At 54.3% G+C, this 10455-nt stretch overlaps 1 protein-coding gene across 1 annotated transcript in view; it reads left to right on the top strand.

Moving 5' to 3' along the window:
* Positions 1 to 10455, top strand: part of LETM1 (leucine zipper and EF-hand containing transmembrane protein 1) — a 74117-nt gene that overhangs the window by 25964 nt on the left and 37698 nt on the right. The window contains exons 2-4 of the mRNA XM_042782635.1: positions 756 to 1200; positions 8016 to 8159; positions 9406 to 9618. Of these exons, the coding sequence (XP_042638569.1) occupies positions 756 to 1200; positions 8016 to 8159; positions 9406 to 9618 (802 nt within the window). The remainder of the gene's footprint in view (positions 1 to 755; positions 1201 to 8015; positions 8160 to 9405; positions 9619 to 10455) is intronic.

The raw sequence follows: 10455 nt of genomic DNA, 5'->3' as shown, positions 1-10455 counted from the left end.
CCTCTGAGGCAGGAGGCTGAGGCAGAGAGGAGGCTGGTTAGCCATGGGCCTGCCTTGCTGACCAGGAGTTGCTGTGTCTTCGTGAACCCCTTGCTGGCGAGGGCACCTGGGGGCACGGCCTTGTTTTGCAGAGAGCCCCTGACCAGCCCTTCCAAGGCCTGGGCTCACTGAGGAGACAGCTGCCGGGCAAGACAAGCCCCATGGCTGGTGGAATGATGCACCGGCTCAGGGAGGGGGCACACCACGGCACCCTGCTCTCCTCACACACCCCACGCTGGTGTCCCTCTGTCCACAGGCCTTTCTCACAGCTTCTGTCAGTCTGCCCGGTTTGCAGTTGTGGAGTGGAGGGAAGATTTTGAGCCTGAGAGAGTTGCTTTGTGTGGGGGGCATGTCCACAGCCAGTGATGGGCACCAGAGCTGAGCCCAGGCATCTCCCTCCGCCCTCCTGCCCGTTCCCCACTCTGAGCTGCCCAGGCCACGACCTGCATCAGCCTGTGATGCCAGTGGGACATGTCCTTCTTGTCATTCAGTATCCTCATCTGTAGAACGAGTGGCGTTCCTCTAGGCCTGAGTGTAGGCTTCTCGGCTGCTTTGATGGAGCAATAGTGGCAGTAATAGCCCGGACCCGTGAGAACACACCTTCCGGTGCTCAGCAGCGTGGCGCGCGTGGTGTGGCGAGGCCCGGTGTGTGTAGTGTGGAGAGGTCAAGGACAGCAGCTGGGCGTTCACTGCTTTTTCCATTTTTCTTCTCACAGGAGCGCGAAGCGTGGGTGCTGCCTACTCCACCCCGTCTGCATCTCCCTCACAAACGATCGTCTCAGTTGGACTGCGAGGCCAGAGCGTGTGTGCACAGGGACGAGGGCGCCATGGCCCCCTGTACTGACGAGTTTGATTCTCACAGGACCGCGGTCCCTTCCGGTGCGTGGCTGGCACTCGTCACGCCCCCTGTGGGACGACTCCATTGTGGAGAAGTCCCTCAAGTCCTTAAAGGACAAGAACAAGAAGCTGGAGGAAGGCGGCCCTGTGTACAGTCCCCCCGTGGAGGTGGCCGTGAAGAAGTCCATCGGGCAGAGGGTCCTGGACGAGCTGAAGCACTACTACCACGGCTTCCGCCTGCTGTGGATCGACACCAAGATCGCCGCCCGCATGCTGTGGCGGATCCTGCACGGCCACACCCTGACGCGCAGGGAGCGCAGGCAGGTGAGGGCGCCCCAGAGCTGCTGGTTGTTTCCGTCTTGGAGGAGCCTGTGAGGTGAACTCCCGCTGACACCACCCGGCAGGTGGCATCCTGACCGTCACCGCTGTCTGTTCTGCGCGCTGTGTTTCCTTCCCCCGTTGCTCTGATGCCATCCCGGTGTCACCTGACCCCTCTGAGGACTTGGAGAGCTCTGCTGCCATTTGCTTGCGTTTCTTTGTAGGTGAGACGCCTTCTCAGACGGACTGCCTTTCAGATCTCTGGCCTTATGGCTGTTTGAGCTTGTCTGAGTGAGTGTTTCTATTGAATGTTTGGGATTTGTCCTCTTTGCTGTGAGATTTCGTGTCAGTCTTCAGCTGTCAAAACAGGACTGGACATCAGCTCCCATGATTTCCCGCCAGCCGTAGAGCTCATTGTCATCAGCGCTAGAACGTGACTGCCCGCCAGCTTTGGACAGTTCGGGGCTTTCCTTAGGCAGTGGTCACACGGCTTGCTCTGTCCTCCACATTTTGTCTCTGAAAGTAGTCTTGGTTTCTCTCTCCTTCTCTGTCTCTCGTGACTCACACCTAGGTATTTTCCTTCTGTTTTTTCATCCCTTCTTAGCTGAAGTAATCTGTTTAATTCATCCATTGGGATTTTACTTTCAGTTACTGTATTTCTACCTCCAGAAGTTTGATTTATATCTTAGATTCTTTTAATATTTGACAACTCTTTTATAATGGTTTCCTTTTAATAGTCTGCCTTTCATGTTAGTTTTGATTGTGATGAAAATACCCATTCATTCAGCTTGGTCTTTTTTGGCAGGGTTTTTTTTTTTTTTTGCATTTTAGATTCCACTTTCGTCTTCACCCGTTTTAAATATACTTAGTCTGAATCCAGTGTTTTTCCTGACATTCCTGGGGCCGGATCCTGCTCTTAATTGTGTCTGTTGACTGTTGCTCGTGAGTGAGGTGTGTCCGTGACTGAGGCCTGAGTTCATCCTGAGGGGTTTCATCTGTAGAAACCCTGTAGGTTCAGGTGGGCAGCTAGGTTCCACGGCGCAGATTTTGTGTTTGCTTCCGGGGGTAGTGGGCCCTGCACCCCATGTGGGGAAGGTGCAGCCCCTTAAGGGGACCCAGGCCCCACTCCGGACACAGCCTTGTCTCTTGCACCTGAGCCTTTATGTGACCCTCCCTCCCTCCCTCCGTCTGTCCGTCCCTTCCTCTGTTGTTCCCTTTGAAGGCTGGCCTTTCCTTCGTTGTTTGAGCTCCTGGGTCTTTCCATGACTTACTTACGGGCTCTGCTATTTATTTTCTTCTTTTGTTTTTTCAACTTTTTACTGTGATTTGGGTGAAAGTTTACAGAGCAAATGCTTTCCCCCCAACAGTTCACACACGTTTTGCTTGTGTCACTGATGGGTCCTCACATGTGGTCGCTCCTCCCCCTTCCTCCCGGTTCCTGTTGCCATTGGTCCTCCCTCTGGCCCCTCCCGCCTTCTGACCTCTGTCTGTGGGCACACAACTCTGTCCGTGGGCACACACTGCCCTGTGGTCTCCAGTGGGGGGTGGTTCTGAGGAGTGTGTGCCTTCCCACAGTTGCTGCTCAGCTTGGAGACTGTTTTATTTATTTGTTTTTAGATAGCCTCTGAGCTCTGGGACAATTTTAGATTCACAGAGAAGTTGGAAACGTAGTTCCTGTAGCCCCCACCCAGTTCCTGGTTCCCTGGTGTGCCCTCTTACAGCACACGCTACCTCATCACAGCTGCCCAGACTTTGTTGGGTTTCTCATTTCCCACAATGCCCTTTCTCGGGCTCAGGACCCCACCCAGGTCACCGGGTCATCTCCTTAACAGTCTTCCCCGGTCTGTCATGACTGTGACACCTTTGGGGAGGACGGCCCGGTGTCCTCAGGAACGTCTCTGGTCTCCAGGCTGTGTGTATCAGATGGGTGAAGAAGCCCACAGAGGCATCGGCCCCTCCGCACCTCTTGTAGGGCAGAGATGGGGAAGTGGGTGGGGTTCACTGCAGACTTCCTGGATCGCCTTGGGTTGTCCGGGAGGGAGCTGCCCAGTGTGCTAAGGGTTTCTTTCTTCATTCTTGCCTGTTCTTTTCTTTCTTGGTTAGTTGCAGGACCTAGCGACAGCTTTCAACCCTCAGTGTCCCCACGCAGGCCCCAGGGCCTCCAGAGCAATGGGCACGATGCCCCTTCCCTGCGTGTGGTTGTCGCGCTCCCACATGGGGGCTGAGAGTGACTGTCCGAGGCATGCCTTGAGGAGAAAGCGAGAACTTGATCTGCATGGTCTCGGGAACTGCGGTGATGGCTGACAGCAACAGCCTCTGATCTCACGCTCTGTTCCCCAGAACTGCTGAGCAGGGGTTGGTTCATTGATTTGTTTGTCCAAGGAATTCTGTTCTGGATGGGGGCGTGTTGACAGTTGGAGGAGGCCAGTGCTGCAGGAGGAGTGAGTTTCAGAGTCATGCCGAGTGTATTTGGTGGCCACCGATTTTAACACAGATGGGAGCTGCAGTTATGCCTGTTATGGCCTTATGATCTGGGGCTCCTGCTGCCGCTCCCCACCACCGTCCTCTCGGGTCTGGATTAGGTTTGGTTTTGCTTTTTTGGTGGTGGTGCGCCTAACATCCAGTTCATGTGCTTAAAGTGTACAGCTCAGCCTTTAGTACACGCACAGGGCTGGGCCGTGCTGCCCGCAGTCAGGTTTAGAACATCTCCATCACTCCTATAAGAAATCCCATGCCCGTGAGCACGTTCCCCGTGTCTTCTCCACCCTGCCACCCCAGCCCTAGTGAGTGGTCTTTGTTTTTGTAACTTCATTGACGAGGGTGAGCCTTTAAGGGGAAAAAAATAAGTGAGTGGAGGCGGCCAGAGCCGTGGTCCCTCTTGGTGTGGGAACTGCTGGGTTGTTTGGATTTGAAGAAAATGTTATCAGCCCTGATAATTATAGAAAAAGTGACTCTTTTTGTAAAGTCAGTCAAATTTGCACAGATCGGTTTACGTGGAGGACACTTGAAATTTTCTGAATTGGAATTTAAGTAGCTTTGGGTGCTTGCTGCTGCTGGCGGCCACCGAGTCAGTGCCGACCCACGGTGCCCCCGTGTGTGCACAGAGCAGAGCTGCTCCCTGGGGTTTTTCAGGCGGGGACCTTTCAGACAGGTGGTCAGACGGTCTCCTGAGGCATGTCTGGGTGGGTTCAAGCTGCTGACCTTTCGGCTGTAGTCGAGTGCTTAACTGGATTCTTGCTAATCACGGTCCCTAGAGAAAGACAGAGCTGCCTACAGGGGTGAGTGTGTGGTGGCGGTGTGTAGGAGGCCGTTTCCTGCTGACCTGGACCTGCACACTTCAGGGGAGGGCTGTTTCTGTGTCGTAAATGCTTGGCTCAGGACAGTGGTGGCCAGAGAAGTCATCAAGGGCCAGTGGACAGACCAAACAGGAGTGCTGTGTGTTAAGGTCGCAGACTGCTCAGACCTGTGCTGACAAGCATGTGATGTGATTGTGTGGGGCAGGAGGGGGCGGCAGCCTGAACTCTTGCCTGAGGAGACGGCCCTGGGGCTCCCATTTTCCTTCCAAGGAGCACATGCCTCTCCTTGGGTTTCCGGCTGCACTGTGTCCAGTGCCCTGAACGTGAGGGCGAGGCCCCTGGGTCGGCGGGGCTCTGGGTACGGGCAGAGGAGCTCCGGGCAGAGGAGCTCCGGGCTCGCCAGCCTCACTTTGTGAGCGTCCAGGCTCGAGGCGCTCCCCTTTCCAGAGCCTCCTATCCCTGCTCAGTTCCCTCTGCGTCTCTCCCCTCCTTTTCCATTGGAGCAAGCTTCCTGAGCCAGAGTGGTGTGTTTGCTGAAGGCACAGCTCACTCCAGGCGCCTGGCCTCTCGGCATCACACGTTAACCGTCCGCCAGTGCCAGACGTGTTGTCAGAGTGCCGCATGGTTGTCTGGGGGTAGTCGTGAATTCAAGCAGCCCTGGTGGCACAGCGGGTACAGCGCCTGGCTGTGAACTGAACGGTCAGCGGTTTGAACCCACCAGCCACAGGGGAAGTAAAGACGACAGCCTGGGAAACCCCACAGGCAGTTCCGCTCTGTCCTCTGGGGGCGCTGTGAGTGGGAGTCGACCCTGGTGGTGGGTTAGCGCTGTAGGAGGATTTAGCTTCTGCTCTGCCAGTTTGCTCTCTCAACCCCTCCCGATACCCAGGGGCTCCCTTCAGTTCTGGGGCAGGGCCGAGAAGCACCGGCACCCCAGAAACAAGAGCACACCCACCCTTGCCGGACCTCGGCTTCTAATGCCATTCCCCATGGGAAGAGGCCAGAGCCCCTTGGAGACGTGGCTGATTGCAGGGCTGGGCAGGGGTGGCTCTGGGTCCTCCTTCTGGGCCAGGAGATAAGAAGACTGGGGCCGGGGGGTGCTCTTGCTGTGGCCGGGGGGAGCGGAACAGGCTTTTCTGCGCCTCGGTGGTAGGACGTGCTTTCGTGGACTCAGGATACATGTCTGCTTTTGGTGGCAGTACACAAGCAGACGTCCGTGCCTTCACTCTGCTCCTGAGCAGGTCAGCGGCCTGCTTGGGCCCCACCCTCTCTGCTCGTCCTCTCATCCTCCTTAGTCTGGGTGGTCTGCCCCAGCCCACACCTGGGCCTTAGATCACCTCTTGTCAGTGTACTCCCTTCAGGTAATTCTCTGTAAGCGAGCACTGTGCTTGTCAAAGGCTCTTTATTAATCGGGCCAAGTGGGCTGAACAATTGTTTATATATGATCGCTTCATGGGACAATTTTGGTTCAATGTTAAAAGATTATTTCTGGCCGTTAGATGTGGGGCTGCCCTCAGTCTCAGTGGATGCTTTCGTATTTGTTGTTATTATAAATGATACTTTAAAATTTTAATTTCCTTTAGTCATTGTTGTAAAAAAAAAAAAAAGACTAGCTGCCGTTGAGTCAGACCCGACTCATAGTAACCCCTCCTTGGGTTTCTGAGGCAGTATCACCATGGAAGTAGATTGCCCAACCTTCCTTCCAAGGAGTAGCTGGTGGGTTTGAACCGCCAGCCTTCTGGTTAGCAGTCAACTGCCTTAGGCCTTCTGCCCCCAGAGCTCCTCCCTTACTCATTGCTAGTGTTTAGCAATAGGAGCACCGTTTACGTGAGCATCTTGTGCCTGCACTCGTAAGTGCACTGGTTGTCTGTTGTAGTAGCTGCCCGTAGGCTCCATTGGGATCTTCGTCAGGAACAGATTGGGATCTGTCTGATGCTTTCTTCTGCATCTGTTGAGATGGTCTTGTTTTTTCTTTTTCATTTGTTAAGTAGATGGTTAGATCAACAGATTGAGTGAAAAGGGGGCCCTAACTCTGCGCTGCCAGAGGAAACACACCTGAAGTAGAAAGGCACAGGTGGGGCGAAAGTGAAGGGGTGCACACAGGCATGCCGCTGAGCCTCGGCAGAGGCGAGCTGGGGCCGCTGCGTTAGTACCAGGCGGTACCAGGGGTGAGGAGGACCGTTTCATAATGATCCAGGCATCAGTTCATCAGGAAGATCAAACAGTGCAAACCCCCTGTGCGCCTGCTAGCCACAGCCACATGCTGGTTCCGTGTGGCTCCATTGATGAGAAATGCCCAGAAAAAGTACATTTATAGAAATGGAAATCAGTCAGTGTTTGTCTAGGGCTGGGCCGGGCACGGAGACTGGCAGTGATGGCACATGGTGGAACTTCCCAGGGTGATGGAAATGTTCTGAAACTGGATTCTAGCAATGACTTCACAGTCTATACGTTTATGTAAAATCATTGAATTGTGCACACTCACCAACAGGTCAGTATTACAGCATGTAAGTTACACCTCGGAAAACTGCTGAAAAACCAGGCGTGCTCGCAGAGCCAGCAGCTACCGCGAGTGGTCTCATGGCCACGCCTGGGTCATTGGAGCAGTGACGTTAGAACTCGTTTTAAAACTGTGAGACTCCAGGAGTCCATTTTGATAATTAAATGAAAAATAAATGTGCAAGGAGGCAGGGTTCTTTCAACCTCGGTGGGGAAACGTGGATATTAGTGCTTGAGTTGAAAATCACTGTTTTGTGACCAACAAAGTAAAGACTCATTTGGGTAGGAGTCTTCCTGAAAGCTCCATCTGGGGTGAAAAGTGTGATTAAAATATGGGTATGTGCATGGTCTTCAAGCTCGGTCAGTGGTGGTTCTGAGGTAGAGCGTTGGCCTGCCCTGAGGGAGACGGGGGGTCAGTTCCTGGCCAGTGCACCGCCATGCAGCCTCCCCCTGCGTGTCACTGGGGCCTGTGTGTGGTTTTGATGCGGAGCAGGTGTCAGACTAAGAGACTGAGGAGGAAGGCCTGGCAGTCTCCTTCTGAAAAGGTTGAAACCCTGGAGGCCACAGTAGTCTGATACCGTGGTGCACGGAGTTGTCACGAGTGGGGCCTGCTTGATGCCAGCTGACGTTCTTGGTTTCTAGGAGCCTAGAGGGTTTTGTGGGTAAGAGGTAGTCCTCCAGGTACCATGGATGAAGGACAGGCAGTGCTGCCTGGGGGCTCGCTGAACTGTTCACGGCCCTCAGGGAACGGTGCTTTCTTCACAGTCCATGTTTCTGTAACGGCGTCACTTTACTGACATCGATGAAGCTCCCTGTAGTTTAGCTCTGCATTACAGACTTAAATGTGGCCGCCTGAGGCTTACAGAAGGCGCGTGTGGCCAGCACTGTCCTCTTCAGGCTGCCCCGGTCCCTCTGGAGCACTGGCTGGGGTTGAACTGAGTAACTGGTGCATGAGGCCCACCCGCCAGCCCGCTGCTGACACAGAGCTCTTCACTCCTGTCCACTAACAGGCTCTCGCTCCTTCCCCAGTTCCTCCGGATATGTGCTGATCTCTTCCGCCTCGTCCCGTTCCTGGTCTTCGTGGTGGTGCCCTTCATGGAGTTCCTGCTTCCTGTGGCCGTGAAGCTCTTCCCGAACATGCTGCCGTCCACGTTTGAGACCCAGTCAGTCAAGGTGACAGGGCTGTCGGTGGAACGAGCTCACGTTGGGATGGGTTTGCTTCCAGTAGCATTTTGTTTATGGCCGGATCTTGGTGTTAGATACTTTGGGGGCTTTATGTTCTCATAACCCGCCCCTCCTGCCATGCTGGGGTTGAAACGGGGGTGCGGCTTCTGATTTGTTTCTCTGATGTGTTTTCAGATACGGGTCTCTGGACCACTGTGTTTCAAACCACAGGTTGGGGCCCATTAAGGGGATTTGTGATCAGCCCCCAGTCAGTTTTTGTCTGGGTCCTATGGGACACAGCCACACCCTTTTGTGCTGCAACAGCCAAGTTGGCCCTTCGTGGAAAACATTTACCCACACACGGCCTATGTATTTTTAAAAATTTATTTTACTTTTGTTGAAAATGTATACCGCAAGCATACACCAATTCAACAGTTTCTCCATGTACAGTTCAGTGACGTTGATGACATTCTTCAAGTTGTTTAACCGTTCTCATCCTTCTTTCTGAGTTGTTCCTCCCATGTTAATGTAAGCTTAACCCCCTAAGGTTCCTATTTAATCTTCCTAGTTGCTGTTGTCAATTTGATCCCATATAAGTAGTTCTTAACACAGCATAATTCTCAAGACAGACGTTTTTTACTAGTTGGACTACTGTTGGGTTTTAAGAAAACATCAGGGAATATTTTTGGTTTGAAGTTTAAAGAACAATACTTTCAGGAATTCTTCCAGCCTCTAAAGATCCATAAAGTCTGGATTCTGTGAGAATTTGAAAATTTTGTTCTGCATTTCCCTCCCCCCCCCCCCCCCCTTTGATCAGAAGTCTTCTATAGACTCTCTGTTTAGTATGTTCAGTAATGGTAGCCAAGCACCATCTGGTTCTCCTGGTCTCAGGCAAAGTAGTTGCAAGCATTTTTTGAACCATGAATAGAAGAGCATTTCAGAACGCATGGCTCCTAGATGAGAACGAGCCTGGCTCTGCTGTGTTTGTCTACCCATGTGTGTCATTGGGTGCTGCACTGAGATGTGAAACGTATCTCTTACTGTGGGTGCAGGAAAAAAAGGATCGAAACCTGTTGCTCTAACCCGCGATGCCCACTGAGATCTGATGACTCAGCATGGTGGCTTGGGTGGCCTGAGGATGGGCATAGGGCAGGGGACACTGGGCAGCGGCCTTGGTGTGGTGGAGCAGGGAGGCCAGCTGGGAGGGGCGTGGGGATCTCTGGGGAGTGCAGCGCCCCTTTCTCTGACCTTGCAGGAGGAGAAGATGAAGAAGGAGCTGCGAGTCAAGCTTGAGCTGGCCAAGTTTCTCCAGGACACCATTGAAGAGATGGCTTTGAAAAACAAGGCGGCCAAGGGAAGCGCCACCAAAGACTTCTCAGCCTTCTTCCAGAAGGTGCCTGTGGTGATGCTTCTGCACCCGCAGCCTCCGCTCCCTCGGGCAGAGGGCTGCCCAGAGCCTGTAGGCGCCGTGAGCTTTGTCTGGGGCAAGCGTGTCTCCCCCTGTGCCTTCTTGCTGGGCTCAACAGAGGGCGGAGGCCCCAGGCAGCAGTTCACTGGTCCTGTGGGGTGGTCACTGGGAGGCCTGACATGACGCTGTGAGCTGTGGGAAGCCTCCCTGAGCGCCTGTGCTTATGAGCACCCGAGTCTCGTCCACACTGAGAGAACTGCCAGGTGGCCTTCCCTCTTCCTCTGGGGCAGAAAAGTGGGCACCAACCAGGGCCAGGCCAGGGGTCTGAGATGGCTGCTGCCCCTCTGGAGTTGCAGAGGGGATAATGTGGGTTCAGGCCCCCAAGCAGTGGGGTCCCCTGGCGTGAGGGTCCCAGGATGCTACTCCACTGCCACTTCTGGGTGGCGAGAGGACAGCAGAGCCTCTCCCAGTGATAGGAGGTACCAGGGCCCTTCCCCGATAGGCACCTTTGGCCTCTCCTGGCATAGGAGGGAGCGGAACACAGGCAGGAAAGGCATCCAGGGCCCAGGTGGGTGTGTGCGCACCAGAGCCCAGGTGTGCCCCTCGCAGATGGCCCAGCCCGTGTCCTGCTGCTGACGTCCATCCTGCCCTATTGCAGCCCCCCAGACCAGGGCACCTGCCCCGTGGTAGAGGTGTGGTCAGAGTCTCCACTGGGAGGGTGGTTTCCTAGCAGGAGTGGGGTTGAAGGGCAGATTTTAGATTGGGTGGGCTTGGGTGATTCGGGATGAGCTTGTTAAGGGCAGTAGGGGTGGCTGGCTCACTTCAACCCGAGCTCTTGTCCAGGTCACTTTAGGCTTTTGCCCTGAGGCCATGGCAAAGGGTGCTGGGAAAATAATA

This window comes from Orycteropus afer, unplaced genomic scaffold (assembly GCF_000298275.1).
Source record: "Orycteropus afer afer isolate SDZICR_OR568_19922 unplaced genomic scaffold, OryAfe1.0 scaffold00398, whole genome shotgun sequence".
NCBI classification, from domain to species: Eukaryota; Metazoa; Chordata; class Mammalia; order Tubulidentata; family Orycteropodidae; genus Orycteropus; species Orycteropus afer.
Note: the sequence above shows the minus strand (reverse complement) of the source record. Positions and strands in the feature narration are given on the sequence as shown.